Source organism: Platalea leucorodia, assembly GCF_965183815.1.
Source record: "Platalea leucorodia genome assembly, chromosome: 4".
NCBI lineage: Eukaryota > Metazoa > Chordata > Aves > Pelecaniformes > Threskiornithidae > Platalea > Platalea leucorodia.
Genome location: NC_138826.1, coordinates 79,832,286 through 79,851,664, shown reverse-complemented (window position 1 = coordinate 79,851,664; position 19,379 = coordinate 79,832,286). Strand labels below are relative to the sequence as shown.

The 19,379-nt window shown below is 35.6% G+C and overlaps 1 protein-coding gene across 9 annotated transcripts in view; it reads left to right on the top strand.

Annotated features, from left to right (window-relative positions):
* The window catches only part of TMTC3 (transmembrane O-mannosyltransferase targeting cadherins 3), a 42,479-nt gene extending 25,724 nt beyond the window's left edge, over positions 1-16,755 (top strand). For 8 of the 9 annotated variants that reach the window (XM_082308283.1, XM_082308281.1, XM_082308279.1 and 5 more), the window contains 6 exons: positions 1,788-1,908; positions 2,528-2,639; positions 3,364-3,467; positions 4,689-4,858; positions 5,542-5,768; positions 7,293-9,591. In XM_082308283.1, the coding sequence (XP_082164409.1) occupies positions 1,788-1,908; positions 2,528-2,639; positions 3,364-3,467; positions 4,689-4,858; positions 5,542-5,768; positions 7,293-8,107 (1,549 nt within the window). In that variant the 3' untranslated portion in view covers positions 8,108-9,591. Of the gene's footprint in view, positions 1-1,787; positions 1,909-2,527; positions 2,640-3,363; positions 3,468-4,688; positions 4,859-5,541; positions 5,769-7,292; positions 9,592-16,520 lie in introns of those variants that run through there. The other variant, XM_082308286.1, reaches the window with a different exon arrangement.
* The last annotated feature ends 2,624 nt before the right edge of the window (positions 16,756-19,379 follow it).

Sequence of the window (19,379 nt, the reverse complement as noted above, 5' to 3'; positions counted from 1 at the left end):
TGACTGAAGTTTATATAATGCGTGTATATTAGTCTGTAGCATATTAAAATATCTTTTACTGGTTACATTTTCAGACATGCCATGCTAGGAATGGACATCAGAGCCATTCAGTAGTTGTTAAACTAAAGAATTTTTTTGGTAACAATTTCTCCTTAGTAAATTCTGCTCTAAAAGCACGTTTTGTACGCACCTTTCTTTTTTCTGCTATCTTTTCCATTGATTTGCATATGCCTTCCTCTGACCCTTGTTACCCCAATGGCATCCTAATGCTAGTTCAGACAAATGGAAAGGCAGCAATTCCCAGACTATGATGTCTGCTATCATTAGAGGTGAGGCCTTGCAGTATAATTTATGCAAACTGGTGCTGCCAAAGCTGACAACACTGGATAATGAGAAATTAGTGATACTTTGTGGGAGTGAGGAGAAAGTATTACCACAAATCCCACTACGAGGCAGTAAAAATAGAAGCGATGTGAAAGAAAGCAAGGAACCAGGAAAGGATGGCTGGGGAGAAAAATTAGGCAGCAGTGTTGTTTACTACAAAAATATTGGGAATCAGCACTCTAAAAAGTCTTAGGAGAGAAAGAGGCTCCTTGCTTTAGAAATGTATGGAAAGAAAAAACTTTCTCATGAGGCTGGTGAGGATATAGATTACTGTATATGCCAGTTCTCGCTGATTGCTTTACTAATGTTTTAGAATTTCTCTCTTAATTCTGCTGTTCTACTTTTTATTTTTTAATATTTTTTAAAACCAATCACAATAGTTTAAGTCTGCACACCATTTTGTATATCTTAAAAATGGAGGGGGAAAAAAAAAAAACCTTTCAGTTTTTAGCAGACTCCTGTGAAGTACATAGTGGTGTGAACAGCTGTTCCATAAATCAAGTATAAGAAATAGCTGGCAATGGTGAACAGCCGTATGTCTGCTCAAGAATGAGATTTTTAAAACTAAATGATATCTATAATTGTAGGAAGGCAACTGGGTGTTTAACATGTTTTTTCATAATTAAATTAGAATTCAGAGACCAAATGACCAGCATGTTAAAGCGTATGTCTTATATCTGTTGTGGTTAAAGTCAGTCGTGTTTAAACTCCAGAAAAATAAACTGTGTGAAATCTAGAAGATTGTTCCTGACAAGCTTATCACAGAGAGTGACTTCTGCCCCAGTTGGCAGCTTTAAAAATAAAATTGCTACAAAGACACTAAACCTTACTCCTATTTAGATATTACAGTAGCACTAGGATTTTATTTGCTTATGGAAGATTGAGTAGTCTCTACAGCAGACCTCTTATTAAGATGTGTTCTATAGTGTGGGAAAGATTAGTGATGTGTGCGGTAAAGTATTTGTGTGGAAATGTCTGATATGAAACAAAAGGATGGGATGATGTTTCACTTGCCTTCTTCATTTTTTAACATTTTGTACAGTGTTTTGAAGAACCTGTTTGACATTATGCTCATGTTCATTGCCTTAAATTACAGATAAGCTCTAACAGAAGTATAATTCTCATATATTTTTTTGTTTATATTATGTGGATTGCATTTGTTCTTATTAAGTGAATTACATAGCGATAACGAAATAATCAGGTAAATGTCCAATTTCAAGTTAATTTTGTTATTATTTCCTTTCAAATTTTGGCGTGCCATTTGGTGATGAGGCAAATAAATTGGAATATACCATTCACAAATATGATCCTCAGTTTATTTGCTCCTAGCATATGAGATACTTATTCTAGTATAAATTAGAATTGTTTGTTTGCTTATAACAAATCTTTGTTTTATTTAATAGTGTGCTAAGAAAAATCTCTTGGGTTTGTTTGGCTGCGGTACTATTCACTCATGCCTTAAAAACACTGCACAGAAACTGGGATTGGGAGTCAGAGTACACATTGTTTATGTCAGCTTTAAAGGTACTGTATTCTATTTGAAAAGGATAATGGAAAGTTTGTGCTGCTGTTCTCAAAAAGCTGCAGTAGAGCGTGATAAAAATGGAGAGAAACAATGCTTATTTTGCCAATTTTATTTCTACGTTGACAGTATTAACATCTAATTAGTTGCTTTTGGGAATACTTTAAAAGCGGTGTGATGCACACATGGGAATTCATGTGCAAGAAACAGATGATAATTTTTTTCTTGTGTTAAAGCAGTTAAACGTATTCTCTTATCTGGATGAAAGCGTGATATGTTTCAGTACAAAAATCTACAGAAAGTTTGATGCGTAGAATAATTTCTTCAATGTGCATATGGCATGATAGGATAGTTTGTACAACATCCCATAACAATTATAATTAATTTTACAACATTTGGTATTTCTAGGGGAAAATAACTAGAATAAATAGATGTTGAGCAACAAGTTCAATGTAATCATTCTGTACGTAGCGTTTTGTTACTCTTCATATATAGCAGCTTGATGAAATCTGTCATTTGCTATGCATTTTTACATTTTTAAGACACAGTTAAAAGAAGATCAGTTGTTATGTAATTTCAACTTAATACCTTATGCATTGGTATCTTTTTTTCTGTTTTTAGGTAAATAAGAACAATGCAAAACTATGGAACAACGTGGGGCATGCATTAGAAAATGAAAAGAATTTTGAAAGAGCTCTGCAGTTCTTCATACAAGCCACTCAAGTGCAACCAGGTAAGAGCTTTGACTAGTTGCCATTGAATGGTGTCTCCATACTCCTAGTATTTCAGTATGCTTAGCCTACTTAACAAAATCTTCTCAATGATCTGTTTTTCTCCAACTGAACATCAAACGTTGTCATAGACTAAGTTAATTGATCTATAGTTTTCAGAAAAAAAGTCCTCCAGAAAAGTTTCTATCTATAAAAAGATGCAAAGACTTTCAATTTAAAACTATTATTTGGATTATATTCTTTTCTGAATTACCTTAAACTGTAGTTTCTTATGAAACATAATTATTGTTTTTCTTATTTAAAACTAAGGAGGTGTATAAAACAATTAAAAAATCAAGATAGTGCACATTTACTCTATTTTACATATCGTTGCAAAAGAAGTTCTAGGTAGTACTGGACAACCTTTCCTTTTTCCTTTTAAAAGCCCAATAAATAACCTTCAATTTATGTGTCTTTACTGTAGCAATAGATGAAAGACAGATACGTGGGAGTATGACCTCAAATTTTTTACCATTTCCCAAGTAACTTTATAATTCAACTTTGGTTCATGGTTAAATTATTAGCTTCATAATTAAGATGAAAAATAATATAGAATTGCTTTTTTTGTTGGTGGTGGTGGTCTTTATGCAGTACCTATACTTCACGCTACTTTGAAGGCATAGGTGTTTATTTTCATGATACTCAGTGCATGAAAGTATTTGAAATTTAATTCTTTTCTTTATTAAGATGATATTGGTGCCCACATGAATGTAGGAAGAACTTACAAAAACCTAAACAAAACTAAAGAAGCTGAAGAATCATATATGATTGCTAAATCATTGATGCCACAGGTAATTAGTAACTTTATTTTATCTACCACCACAGGAGGGAACTCTTTCAAACCTATAGTCATGAGAAGTTTTCCATATTTTTCTTGAAGCTTTGTGTTGCTGTATATTTTAAAGTTGTTAGGTTTTTTTAAAAACCTATCTGTTAAAAGAGTAGGTTGTATACAATCATGGCTGGTAAATGCTAACTTGGAACTTCTTTGTTAAAACTATTTTAAGGTACTTTTTATACTGCTGTGGGTTTGGTTTTTGTTTTTTTTTTTTTTTTTTTTTTTTTCCCTGAAATTGAGGATATAAAAGAAAGCAGTGGTTAAAAACGTCCACCTACAGTTTCTGGTCACGGTGGGTTTATTTTCACTTACAGCTAGTACATTGATGACTGAGTTACTGAGCCCTCAAGAGAAGGCTTAAATGCATCATTGGAGGTGGGAGAAGGTAGCCGCAGCAGCAGCAACAAAGTCCTTTATTGAACATAAATTTGAAAACATGTGCTTTGTTACCTTTATCATTTGTTAAGCTATATTTATACCTAGCAAATATTACGTATTCTAGCTCTTTAGGCGAAAAAAAGAGGAATATTTTGGAGAACATATGAAGGTAACAAAAGCTGTGGGTAAAATGAGACTGACAATAAAAATCAGCAGTCCTTTGAGTAGAAGTATGGCATTAAAAAGTTTGTATTGTGAAACAGTATGAAGATTCTAGACGGATAAAGTATAAACAGTACAACAGTTGCAATGTCATAGCATTTTCATTTTTCATGACTACTTTTCATCTGCTATATCAGTGGCTGGTAAAATCCTATTTACACTTATCTTAGGCTGGAAGGTTAAAAAAAGAAATGAAAATTTCTGATAGAATGTTAGTTTAGGCTTTAGGAAATATTCTTTGTCTGAATGGGGAAAATTTTGCAAGGTCTGGTTGGTTTCTAATGGCTATCTGCTTGACCCCAATTAGGTAGTAGCAGAGCTTAATTAATGAATATCTTAAATATTATATTAAAGTCATCTATGTATTCATAGAATTAAAGAAGAAAAAAATTCTGTTTATGTTTTGGTATAATTTTCTGGGAAAGAAGAATTGCTATTTGTAGTCACTAAGAGCCTGCACACTAATGTCCAGTGATGCCCTAAAACAAATGTGGCAGAGTGAAGAGGAGACCTATACTGATTTTCTTTCATATTTTTACTCATCTGTGTTTGGTACATACATTCTTTTTGACAGATTATTCCAGGTAAAAAGTATGCAGCAAGAGTTGCTCCTAACCATCTCAATGTTTATATCAATCTTGCAAACTTAATTCGAGCGAATGAATCTCGCCTTGAAGAAGCGGATCAATTATATCGACAAGCAATTAGTATGAGGCCAGATTTCAAGCAGGCTTACATCAGCAGGTATCTTTTCTAATTTTAGAGAGACATATTCTTGAATAAACATTTATGTATTTGCAGTGCTATGAACAGTATTTAGTTCATATAGTTGAATTAGCTGCTGGAATTAATTCATTTCTAAATGAGAAGATGAAGATTTGGGGCAATAATCAATTACTCATTAAAAGCCCTATTCTTTTAAATTCCTGCTTCAAATGGTGTGTTTCCACATAGACTGTGTATTCAAACTTAGTTAAAGGTGGTCCAGAAGATGCAAGACTTAACTAAAAAGCACATAAATGTCAGCTAAATAGGTAAGAGTAATGTTGCTGTGGGTATTGACGCTTCTGTTCACTATTTTGTTAGTTGTGACTCCCATTGGGACTTAAGCAGGTGCAAAGATGGCTGAACTATAGCTGTTGCAGTGTAATTATAAAGCCAATATCAGGAAACCTTGACCACTTCTTTTTTGGTTTTTGTCCTGCATATGCATTTGTAGTGTACAGACTTTCGAGAGCTGAAAGCTTTGGGAAAGGAATGTAAAGAAGGTCCTGTACAGTTTTGTGTTTCAAACAAACAAACAAAAAAGAAAAGACGCTGTTATCTCACATCTACTCTCTATAGGAAGGCAAACTTTTAAAAAAACTGTCAATTATTCTCATATTAGTATGAATAAAAGTTGAAGGTTAAATCTGATTCTTCAACAGGGGAGAATTACTTTTAAAAATGAACAAACCTCTGAAAGCTAAGGAAGCTTATCTTAGAGCTCTAGAACTAGACAGAACCAATGCAGACCTGTGGTACAACTTGGCAATTGTTTACATTGAACTGAAGGATCCACCAGAAGCCCTGAAGAATTTCAACCGAGCGCTAGAACTCAACCCAACACATAAACTGGCATTATTCAACTCGGCGCTGCTAATGCAGGAATCTGGTATGTTAGTCGTCCCTTATATAAATATTGTATATTTGCATTTATAGGATCCATGCTATTTAAAGTTTTTTTAATGAACTTTTATTTTTGGAAAACAGAAGTTCGTAGCATCATCAAAGAAGAAACTGTTTATTGTAATAGCTCTGTAATTTATTGGTAGTGTATTGGAATTTGTGCAAAGTGTACAATACAAGTGCTGTTTTACAATATAACATCTTATATATAGAAAGAAGTTACACAAACATCTTCAAAATTGTGCCTATATAATCTTAAAAAAAAAAATTATCTTTAGTAAAATATGTGTGATATCTTATGTTTTGCATTTATATTGATTGCTTTCATTCTTCATTGACTAAAAAATACAGCTGACTTCTGTCACCTTTAAATCTAGCCCTAGGAAATGTGAATGTTTTCATAGGTTCCTCTATTATACTGCTAATTAGTATGAATGAAGTTGGATTTTCATGAGTTTATTTTTTTCATATGTGTAGCTTCTAGCTGTGTGGGTAAGTGTAAGTCTTTTGTGAATTCAGGCTGTTGCAAAGAGTATTTGGCAAGTGACTATAAGGTTTGTTTCCCTTTTGTTGGGATAGTAAACTACCCCTAAGAAAGAGATAATACAGACTTGATTGGCACTGATGCAAATGGATTATTCTCCATCTCTTCTCACATAGTAAGTTAGGTAGTATAAGAAATACCGTGTTTATTGTCTGTAGAAGCACAAGGGGCTTCAAACAAGCAGAAGCATTAGCTATCTAGTATTCAATTATTCATGCTGGAAGGTGCAGCACTGTTTCAGGAGGTGAAAGAAAGCAGCTAAAATCAGCTCCCTGCTCCCCCATCCTTCAGTAAGTCTGTGCTTTTTATTCCTTACTAAAATATGTTCACTGGAGTATTCAGAAAAATAGTACAGACTACATGCTAGTCTAGCTAATCATGGTATTGTCAGATAAGAGAATTCTACTATATCTTTTTCAAACTTTGATGCAAATTAAAATATGGGAGTTATAGATGGTATTGTTTAGGTGTTAGAAGATATTTTAGCCTGGCTACATTGAAGTCACCCTATGTGATTTCTGTCTTTAAACTCTTTCAATCTGTCTTTAACAAAATGAGATCTTCCACTGCAAGTTCGCCTCTGTACGAGCCAGTTTGTCAGAACTGACATCTTCTCTGCATTCCAGTTACTCAACCATACATGAAAATAACTTCTCTTAAACTTGTAGAGACACCTTTTGTATCTGTTACACCAAACCTAAATATAATTCAACAGATAATAGAGTAATGATGCTGACTTTGGCTACAAGTCAACTGTAAGTAGTTTCATTCTATAAAGAAGGTACATGTGATTTACTTTTGCTGTTACACAGCAATGATAAAAACTAGCATTTTTAAACCCTTTCCCTTTAAACAGTTGTGTTAAAGAAATTACATTTTAATTTGTATAAAAATTAGCATTTTACAGGCCTGGTCTAAAAATCCATCAGAATAAATTTGGAATTAAATGCATTTTCTGTCATTTAGGTGATGCTAGGCTTAGACCTGAAGCTAAACAAAGACTGTTACATTATGTGAAAGAAGAACCACAGGATGCAAATGGGTACTTCAATTTGGGTATGCTGGCAATGGATGACAAAAAAGATATGGAAGCAGAGGCATGGATGAAGAAAGCCATAAGGTTACAGCCAAACTTCCGAAGTGCTTTGTTCAATTTGGCACTGCTTTATTCTCAGACAGGAAAAGAATTGATGGCTTTGCCTGTCCTGGAAGATCTACTGAGATACTACCCTGATCATACCAAAGGTCTGATTTTGAAAGGAGATATCCTTATGAACCAAAAGAAGGATATTGTTGGAGCAAAAATGTGTTTTGAAAAAATTTTGGAACTGGATCCCAACAATGTACAAGGAAAACATAATCTTTGTGTGGTTTACTTTGAAGAACGAGACTTAATAAAAGCAGAAAAATGTTTGGTTGAAACACTAGCACTGGCACCTCATGAAGAGTATATTCAGCGTCATCTAAACATAGTTAGAAGTAAAATTGCATCACTCAGTACTATGGAACAGTCATCACTTCCAGCAGATGGGACTGCAGCTGCAGAAGAAAAACAAAATTCATTTCAAAATTTGAAAGAAGTAAAAAATGAGCAGAAAACCACCCAAACAACAGTTGATAACAATAAAGGGCACTCAGAAAATAAGAAACGAACAGAGAAAAACAATATGGACAAAGACACTCCCAAAAAATCTACAAAAGAAATCAAAGACATTGAGAAAAAGAGAGTTGCTGCTTTGAAAAGACTAGAAGAGATTGAACGTATATTAAATGGTGAATAGTCTTTACCATGTCTCAATAGAATAAGGGGAGAATACTATTTTTAATTATTGTTTAATACATGATCCAACTGGAAAGTGGTCTCAGTGATTTGAAAATAGAAAGAATGTTGACTGCATATTACTTAGCAAGCAGCAGAAGGCATTACAATGCTTTATGTGAGAAGACTGCAGCTTCTAAATATGATGTGGGGGATGGGTGGGAATGGAAGGATAAAGGGTTGAGAATAATCTTAAATGCAGAATCCTAATAGTGAGAAAATAGCAGTCATAAAAATCTTTGGTAGTCAGGGATATTCGGTAATGCTACTTTCAAAGAATCAGTGAAAGATCTGAATGGAGAATTAATGGGATAAGCGAGACACTGCTGCTTTCCTCCATATAAATCTGTTTGTATTAACATTATCTACATTCCAGTTTACACATCATCAGTTTAAATCTTTCTAGACCTCTGCTATACATGAAAAAGTGTTTTTCTTTGCATTATTTGTTTCCAGAACTTAACAAAAAGTCATCAAAATGCCACTGGTTGTAGTATAGGAGGATGCAACAACACACTAAAATTTTCAGTTGTGTTCTAAATATGGAATGATATAATAACCTTTTAATTGTTCTTTACTTACAATGCTAATGGTTTGTACTGTTTTACCTGGTAGAAATCTTACGGTGCTCTTAGAATCTTTAGACTATGCTTTTACTTCTAAAGGAAATGTGTGGGTTTCTTCTTTAACTGTCAATAATCTGGTTGTTTTTAAAAATTATATAAAAAAAGGCTGGTTTTCTCACCTTTTCCCCAGTTCACTGAATGCTGATAAATGCCCTTTTGGTACAGCAACCAGTATGCTATGCAGTCGTCCTTGTTGACTTTCTATCGATGGCTGTGGGTTGACTCCTTGGTGTAGTGAATTCTTCCTTGTTTATTGCAAACTGGCTTTACTATTTCTGTCATTGGAACAGTATTTCTATTCTCATGACTGTTTACAACACTAATACAAACAATGATTGCTGAAGACAGTGTAATAATAAAGCCACTGAATTTAGCAATGTTTAACACAAGGAAATGTAGATGATATCCTTCCAAATACTAAGTTCTGTTGTTTTGATGCTTTGTCATGGGTGTGTGGTTTTTATTAAATATTTATTTTTACTACTAAAATATTCCCATTTACACTTTTCCACCAATGCATCATTTTAATTTCTTACGTGAAATGACAATCTTTGCAATTTCAGTGTTGCTTTTATCCTTGTGCAATGCATATATTTTGTTTAAATATACTACCACTTACCTAAAGCCGATGTTTTCCTTAATTATGAGAAAGAAAAGAAGTGTAAGAGCTGGGTTCAGTAATAATTTAATTAATCATTAAATCTAACTCTTACTCTTCATGTTTTGTCTTATTTCATGATGTATAAGTATTCCTTAGCGACACTACTGTTTAAACTTAATCCTTTCTGTAACTGCTCAACTTTCTGCCCCGGGGCAGTAATCCAGCTGGAAGATGTCATATTTATCTTTGTGGGAGGGGATCTTAAATGGTTGAAGGCCTTGCACGGACCTTTTCTGTATTATGTATCATTTTTAATGTTACCACAGCAATTGGTTGCAAGGTAATAACTAGGGGAAAAAAAAGGGGGGTTTTAAAAACATGATTTAAAAGCTGCAGACAGGAACAGGTATGGGGTGTGCAGCTGTTCTTCATACAAAAGTTTTAAGTGCTGCCTGTAGTGCAGTGTAGCGAAGTGCTCCCAGGAATCTATTGACCACACCTTGAAAATTGCTGTTTTATCTTGTCTGTGAATGTCTGTTACTTGCAGCTAAAATAGCTGATATGTTGACCTTTATAGAAACACTAACTTACATATTAAGTCTTCCTTCCAAACCTTTGTTCTACTAAAGAATTAGTCATTTTTCTGGGTGATACAAAGGAACATTAATTTGAAAATGGAAGGAACTAGGTAGTAAGAAAAGGTACTTTCTCTCTGATGGAGCAGGCCAGGGTTTTCCTCTCTTATGTCAAGAGCTCCCAGAATCCCGTTGCCACACTGCTTTCATTTGGTTTGTAAATTGAAGAGGGGAGGAAAGGCACATTCTCTATTTCTGCCATTGAGCCTCTGTCATGCTGCTCTCATCTTGACCATCCAAGTAGCTGTTCTTTAGGGACTAGCAAGAATTGTTATTTATTGATGCTAAGAGGTGCCATCAGGTTTAACTAACTAAAATCATCAGACTAATGTCAACTGAAGGATGCTGAAGGTAGGTCTTTCAGTCTGTTAGCAGGTACTATGCCCCCTTTGTCTCTTTTAAAGACATTTTAATAAAAACAAGTATTTTGACTAATGTCAGTGCTCCGAGTTAGCCTGTTAGAATGTGTCAACCATTTTAAAATTAGACTCATGAGAAAAATGATTCAGTAAATTGAAGTGGCATAACTTCGGAAAAATAATCAAAATAACATTTGCTCATAGGAAAACTGTCAAAGAGAGAATAATTTTGGCTTTGTCTGCTTGCAGATAGAATAATCAACAGGTGTTTTCCCCCTTTCAATTCAATCTATCTTTCCTCCTCTGCCTGCTGTCCTCATGTGCAAGAATGCCATAAATATCCCTTTTCAGAACTCCCAGTTTCACTAATACGCAAGAACTGGGAATTTCCAAGGATGGGACAGGCATACTAAAATAATTTGTAGCCCTTTTCTCATACAATGTAATTGCTGTGGTTGCTGAAGAAACCTGAAGAGATGTCTTATATCATCTTTTCATGCATACACAAATTGTTCAAACTTCCATGTACAGCTGCAATAAGCATATTAAGTATTATACACATTTGTGCATATAATTCCAGTGCAAAATTCTGCATTTATCAGATGAATTTTTTTGTCTTTTGGAGGTGAATATATGCATAAAAAGTCAGAGGTGAATAAATGTAAACGTAAGGATTAATTGGATATGTATGCATATAGTTGAGACAACTAGATGCTTATGGGTAGTGCAGTTACAGAAAGACAACGTGCAATTGTAGGTTAATCTTTGTAGAAATTTTTTTTGTCTGTTCTGCACATGAAATATCCTAGGACTTAATTTTCTAAGTATTGCAAGTATTCTTTATTTTCCAAGTAGTATTCTTTGCATTGCAGTTAACACAATCGACCAGATCTGATTTCTTTTTTTTTTAGTGTATTGTTTTTTATCAGCTCTGTCAGGGAAATAGTCAGGTATTGTGAAGAACAGGAAACCCTTTCCTACAAACAGGCGTGTACAAAGTGTCAGAGATTGGAGTCACAAAGGAGTAAGTGGGACAGAAATTCTTTTCAATGTGCAGTGCAGTTTGCACCTTGATTAGGCAATACTGGAAGAGGTAAAGTGAAGCTGGGAGTAAACATACAGGAAGATTGCTGTGAATGGAGGGTTTCATATAAACAAAAGCAAGAAAACATGCAACACCTGTACTGCCAGAGCCTTTAACTGATGGAAATAGGAAGCTTTAGATCCTGCTCAGTTGTGGAGACTTACTGAACTGTGCCTTATTTTGCAACATAACAGAAATTTCAGTATATTTAAAAGGAAAACTACATGCTGAAAGGTAAGTGTGTTTTGGCTTCAACCTGTGAAATAATGGCTGTGTAGCTATAAAACCTACAGGGAGTTCTTGTCCAGCTCCTCATTCCCCGCTGGCTCTCTGGCACGAAGCAGACAGGCTCAGAAGATCCCCCGACTCTAAAGGGGACGCGGGTTTGTTCTGTGCCCATGGGATGCAAAAGATGTCTATGTTCTTCATTTTCCAGGAGGTATGACAGTATGGTTACTGAGTTCCCCCTAAGTAGACTTAAATCACCATCAACATCAGGCTAGCTGAACCACAGGCCTGTGGGATAGGCAGCCTCATGTTTAATGGGACTTCTGAGCAAAGCACTGATTTCTGAAAAATGTTGATTTTCTGATAGAGGAGAAAGCACTCTCCTTCTAGGGTATGGAGCTTTGGGCTGAACATGCAGGCATTTGTTCCTTCCTGAATTTTTCTTTGGAAAGACTCAGTGAAGATCAAAACAACTCTGGGAAGTTAGCAGCCCACCTCAGGCTCTTGCAAACTTTTAATTCCACAAAAGCACCAGGAGGAGTCCCAGTTTGGGTGAGTGTATGTGGCTGGGCTTTTCCTTGCAGAGGCTCTAATCCACCTCTGCCTGGCAAAATGTCTGGAACCGCAGCAGAACCTGCTACTCCTGTAAAGCCCTGCTTCAGCCACTGCCCTGTAACCAAAATTATGCTTCTCTGACTTTCAGCCTAGGGATCCTGCTTTGCTTAGACAGAAAGCTTGAGAATGGAAAGGCTGGAAGACACCTTTCCTTCCACGCGTCCTTCACCTCACTTTCTCCCTGTACAAAACTGCAACACTCTTTGTATAGTGTTTCAACTGATCAAGAAGAATCTGTCCCCCAAACTTCCAACATAGCTTACAAAAAGGTAAGACATTCCTGCCTGGGATCAAAATAATATAGCTTACATACATTACTATGCTACAAATTCTTTTTTAAAAAAATAATCCTAGATAGATAAGTTATTTTTATAGCATTCAGTGAGTGGTAGTGCAGCTAGTATTCTTTGAAAACTTAAAAACTGCTTTCTGCAGTCTAATTATTTAGTGCCTGTTTACAAGCCAGTGGTCCTGCATGTGGGATATATGTCTCTTTTGCAAACAGCCAGAAGAAATTTTGTATACACACATCAGTCTCTCTCAAACAAAAAGCAATGATGCAAAAGAAAAAAATCAAACCCAACCCAAAACACCCCCAAACCAAACCAAACCCACTGCAGAATGTTCTGCATAATTATCCTGGGATGGGAACAACATAATAAGCTGTATAACTTTGTTGGGCTAGGAAACAGTTCCAGAAAAACACGTTTAACCTTCCCCGGCACAGTGTCATACTTTCAAAGATTGCTAGAAAGAGAATTGGACTTCATAGATATCATATACTCTGAACTAAGAAATTCTGTTTAAAACAAAATATTAATATAATGTTAATAGGCTCCAGCATAACGCAAACAACCATTAGGTGCTACATCTTTACCAGTATAAGAAATACGCTATCAAAAAAAAGTGAGTAGAAAGTCTCTGTTCAGCTGGTGTCTTCACTGATGCTTACAGAACTGTAAATGTGTTTTGTTAAATGTCCATACAGAGGCACTAACATGCTTTACAGTGAGTTTAGAGGTTACATGCTTGTTTGGGTGAGCTCAGCCTTTTTCAGATGTGGACAGAAACAGAGAAAGCAATGAAATGCTTGGGTTTGCGGGGCTTTGCATTCCAGACTACGCCTTGGCATTGTGGAAAAACGTATATATCCTTGCCAACATTTTAGTTACTGGTAGGTCAACATAGCAGACAAATTGGTGCATTTGATATAGTTTTGGAGGTGATATGACTTAGAAGCTTTATAGGAGGTTATGAATTCTCTGTGTCTTTTCTACACTGCAACTGTTATGAATGTGAAGCCTGAAAGATTCCAGGTAGAATAGAAGTAAGCATTAAAATACAGCAAGTTGTTCAGATTTCCTACACCTATTCAGCATATATGTTTGTTCCTTATGTGTAATTATCAGGCTATTGTCTTTTTAAATACACATAGCAAGGTATTTTTAATTATATGTGTATTCATCCATGCACAATGAGAGTAGGTGGAGGAGGAAAATACAACAATTACAGGATGTCTTACCAAAAGTACAAGTCATAAATCTTGATTTTTAAAATACCATCTTGAGCGTGCACTCACCTTTATTTCATTTGCAATTGTTAACCCAGTCCTACGCTTCTGTTGTACGTGATTGTCATTAGAGCGTGATGCTGTAGCGCTAATTCCCCAGGACTGAGAGCTCAAACGAGATTGTGACAACTGGGGCTTACAGAATGGGGGATTAGTTGTTATCTCTCCTCAGCCTGAAGCTGAATAATTGAGGCTTGCTTGTTTGTTTGGGCACACTGCTCGTTTCATCTACAGGAATATCAGACATTATGGATGACTATCTTAGTTTGCAAGATATAGTAATTTCTCTGTAAATGTGTGCCTTCTCATTAGCGGGCAAAGATAGCATGATGATATTGGGCACACCTAAAAGCTGTAGAGGGTACAGGTGAGGGAAGCCAAATTATAAGAAATGTTATTGAAATCAGTAAGATAAAAGGTATGCAATAACTGCTGTGCTCTGAAGTTATGCAAAAATATGATAAGTCTTATTCAGTTAAAAAAACAAAGACAACAATTGATAAAAAGAAGTTTAAAAGGAGCTTCTGAACACCCTTTCTACCCTCTTGAACAAGTTTTAAACAGGTCTGGAATGCTGGGTTTTCTTCAGCTCTATGCATACACATTTATCACTTTTCCAGTATAAATAGCTACAAACAAATAAATAGAGACAATGAAAGGTACGTGAAAGCTTGAAACTCTTGAAATTCAAATACTTTGCAGAAACATAAAAGAAGCTGAATGGGTAATATTTCTTTAGATGCATCTATATGAGTGGGTTTGCATGAAGCTGAAGTATGAGCTTTATTGATGAGTATTATTTGGATGAGTCATACTATATTTCTGCCCATTACTTCGGTGAATATCGTCAAGGTTTTAGTGCAAATATTTAGGTTTAAATTTACCTTTCAAGGGATATTGCTTCAGCTGTTTTTACAGATATTGCAAAAGAACTAATTTACTAGAATATTCATGAAAAGCAAAAATAAGAATTAGGTTCTGGGACTAATTTCCTTCTGATCAATATACATGAAAAAGTATGTATTTGAACAAAAATATATACATTGCTCAAGGATAAAAGCAACACTGAAACTGCAAAGATTAAGAAACTAAAATGATGCATACGGATTTTCCAATTACTTGCACTGGTTTATCTTGTGATAAAAATAACAAAAGGAACCCTCTTTCCATTGACTTCCTTTACCTTTTAATTATCTTACTGTCTGCAAGACCTTCTCCCCTAAAGAACAGCTTTTTTTTTTTTTTTTTAATTATGAGTACAAAATTAGCAGAGGATCCTTCGGCTTACAAACACAAAACATATTGTGACTGTAGAAAAAGAAAAAAACATAAACCAGAAAGCAACTGAAATGCAAGAAGACATCTAGGGTTTTTTTGTTTTAAAAATTAATAACAAAATAACAAATGCTGTTATCTTAGGCTGTCTAGTGTCTGGATATCTTAAGAGCCTTCTGGCTGATGAGGAAATGCAGGAAACTTTAACTCGTCAATTACTGACCATCTCAACATCAGAGTTTAAGAACCATTTCATATGATTGTTTTTATTAGTATACTGTTCCTTCTTCAGCTCTAGATGAAATGGTATAAAGGGCTTGAAGGTGAGATTGAATTTCAGTAGCACAGTCTCTGTATTCCTGGAATACTTTTGGGTTCTCTTTCCTTTGTTCTCTTGTGTTCTTTTGTTTCTGTGGCAGTGGTGCTTTCTCACACTGCCAGTGTTCCAGGACAGAGGGTTGTAAAGAAGGAAAACAAAAAGCAGAAGAGCTAACTGAAGGTTTTTAAGTCTTTATATATGTATTACTAATAAGCATCTTCAGTGTTCTGCTTTTTAGAATCATAGAAACATAGAGTAGTTTGGGTTGGAAGGGACCTTTAAGGGTCATCTAGTCCACCCCCCCTTCTTCTGATTTAAATACATATTTATAACATATATGTATATAAATCACATATGTCTTTGCTAAAGAACTGAAACATAATTATTTCAACATTTGCTAGGGACAGTGCTCATTTTGCTTTATTATCGAAAACTATTATTATTGCTATTTGGAACAGCAATGCAGAAAAATGCCTACAGGTAGCGACGTCCAAGTTACTGCTTCAGGTTATTACCTAGTATGGAGCAGTTGCATAAATCACAGTAATGATCTGCTAAGTGCAGAGACTTACATAAATAAATCTTTAGAGTTGTATAATATGTAGCGCATAACACCGTGTAACTGAATTTTGCTGTTTTATCTTGTGATTGGGTTTATTTACTGCTTGGGATCTGACAGGGTTTTGAGAAGGTAGTAGTTTCTGCTTCCACGGGCAGCAACTGTTCAGACAGTTGTTCATCTGCTTTCCATTATCACTTCAGAGGTGAAGGCTGTTTGTTATCTTTGTACTTGACCTCTTGGTAAGTATCTTGTTAAAAGGAGGAGCAGACGGGTAGAGTCAACAAGCTAAACTAGAACAAGATTTCAAACAGATCATGATTATATCAAAACCAGCTGATCTACGGATAAGGATGAAATTAGCTAGCATTATTCTATATTTCTGTCCTGCATTTAGCTATTTGCAGATAGTTTTTGTTGTAGTCCTCATACTAACTTTGGTACAGTTTAGGCCAACAATATAAATCTTAAGCAGCAATCCAACCTATGTTCTCTATGTGACAGGATAAATTACAGTGCTCTGCATAACACCACTGGAAGATGTGGCCTCTGACCTGAGAAGCTTATCATCAGGGAAGTATGTGATGATCTAAACTAGGAAATAAATAAAAATGGCATTTCCATTATATATTGGGGACTAGCAATAAAAGATCTAGGGTCTTACCAAGCTTCTTAATTCTACTGAAATATGATGATCTTCATGATATTGCTTGTTAATATCCCTCCAGACCTGTAGTTTTTTCTCAAGAATTTATTGCTTTTCTATGACTGCATAATTAGAGGAAAAATAGTAATCTGCTTTTAAACATTACTGTCAAATCCTATACTCACAAATTTTTAATTTGAATTCAGGGTGACAGCTGTCATCCTGAAGAGCCTGTATGTAGAATTGCACTGAACAGTGAAAGTGCTGCGAAGGTCACTTTTGGAATATTGCAGGTACAACATGACTGGAAAGGGTTAAGAGGGGAAACAAAAAAATCATCAAAGATTTTTGAACTCAAAGATACAACTACTGTGTCAGGACGTGTTTACTCCACAGATTACTGCGTGCTTGAGTACACACTAGCGAAATTTCACTTCCAACTTGCTTTTCACTTCTCTGTTTCTAAGCGTTCGCTTTCAGAGACTGAAAGTGGGTTACATAGACTATGGTCTAATTTGGCGTGGCCACTCTTAGAAGGAATTCTGCTGTGTACTCAAGGTGGTCGGGGGCTGTAGCATATGATGTGTGAAGAGAAGAAGAAGCTGATTTTGTTTTGCCTGAAGAAAAGACTATAAGACTAAGAAAAGACTATATCGCAGATTCTTACTGCGATCTTCAACTCCCTGTAGGCATTTGCACAGAATCTGAAGTCAGATTCTCCTTGGTGATGCATGGCGAAAGGTAATGAACACAAGTTGTAGCAGGGGAAATTCTAATTAAATGCAAGAAAATAATTCTTCTCAGCATTCCCATTTGCAGATGATTATGCTATTCAGAGGCACATCACCCCTTTGACATATTGCCTGCTTCAGGCTCTTCAGCAGTCACATCCTTGTGAGAACGGGACTGTACTGGCCAACCACTTCAGCAAAGCTGGAGCGAGTCATTTTGCCATGCCAGATACCATCTGGGCTGACTCCAGGCATACACAGTAGAATTCAAAAAGGTACAGAGAAGGATAACAGCAACTAAATCGATGCAAAGGCATCGCAAAGGTCACGCATTACTTATGCAAGGGTTTCCCAGGGTAGAAGAGATCCAGAGAAGAATTATGCAATTTACAGAAAAGATGAACAGGAAATTACTTTTCTTTAGTTCTCTTAATGCCAGGCTGGGAGACTTAAATGAATGAAGACTTTGCTGGTAAAAAGAATGTCTTCACAGAATACCTAATTAAATTTTATTGTTCGTTGCAAGATAGAATGTCCTGAGTTGGGAAGGGACCCACAAAGATCATCGAGTCCAGCTTCTGTCCCTGCATAGGACAACCCCAAAATTCACACCACATGTCTGAGGGTGTTGTCCAAATGCTTCTTAAATGTTGTCAGGCTTGGCACCATGACTACCTCCTGGTGGAGCCTGTTCCAGTGCTCCACCACCCTCTGGGTGAAGAACCTTTTCCTAATGTCCAACCTAAACCTCCCCTGGCATACCTTCCTGCCTTTCCCTCGGGTTCTATCATGTTGTGGCTGCTGAGGTATAAAAGGTACCAAGAACCGAACAGCTATATTGATGAAAGTGAAGATCTAAGAAATACTGTTAGACGCAAGGAAATAGATGCAACTTCTGATTTAGAGAGACCCTTATCTGCAAAATGTCAAAACCTGATAGAACATATCAAGGGAAAAAAACACCTTTTACTTGCCCTATTCCTAAACTTGTTCCTAAACTTTTCCCCTAGGCATTTGGCAGTAGACACAGAGACTCTGTAGCAAGGTAAATGGACTCTTGGTCTGATCCACACCAAAAGAAATATTAACTTCAAAGTTATCAGAGAAAAAAGTAGAAAAGTTTTGACTGAAGTAACATAGAATAAACAATTATATATTTTAAGCCGAGTTTTGGATATACAAATATAGATGAAGATCTTGTCTGTAATGTTTTTAGACGGATAAATGTTATGGGATCTTCAACTCTGCAGATACAGACTAGACAACAAATACTAAGAATATGGTAAGGCCCAGATATTGTGTGCATGCTGGCCAGCAAATTGTTAGTTAGATAGGCTGTGAACCTGCAAAAGGTGACATTAATTAAAATTAGTTTTGTTAAGAAGAAGAGTATGTGAGAGAATCTAGCTGTAAAAAACCAGCTTTGCAGAAAAAAAGGTACAAACTAATTTATTTTAAATTAAATGGAAAAAATAAGTAGTCCTGTTTATTCAAGTCTGGTTTTGCAAAGGCTGGATTTTTATACACAGATGTACTAAGGCAAGTAAAAGGATAAATTAAATATAGAGAAAGGTGGAAATAAAATACCATTAAGTTCTCTGTGTAGATTGAGAGGCTATTTTATAGTTGGTTTAGCAGATGAAGAGAATACTTGATACCATCTTTCTGAAATTCAACTCTGGAGAAACTAATAGTTAAACTCCAGGTGACAAGAATTAATGGAGTTATTGGAGAGATGAAAGCAATCCAAAAGGGAAGGAGCTATCCAATAGGCAGCCCTGCAATATCCAGTAGCATGGTAGTTACTAGCAATATTCCTAAAAGAACTTGGCACTGAACTTCTGTAATATTGTCATTAATGGTCCTGGTAGAAATACAGTAAAAATGTGGATTGTATCTGTTGACAATATTAATCTGTAAGCATTGTCAATACAGGGTAGGTTATTGCATAAGAATCACTTGTTAGGACTGGATTAGTAGAAATGG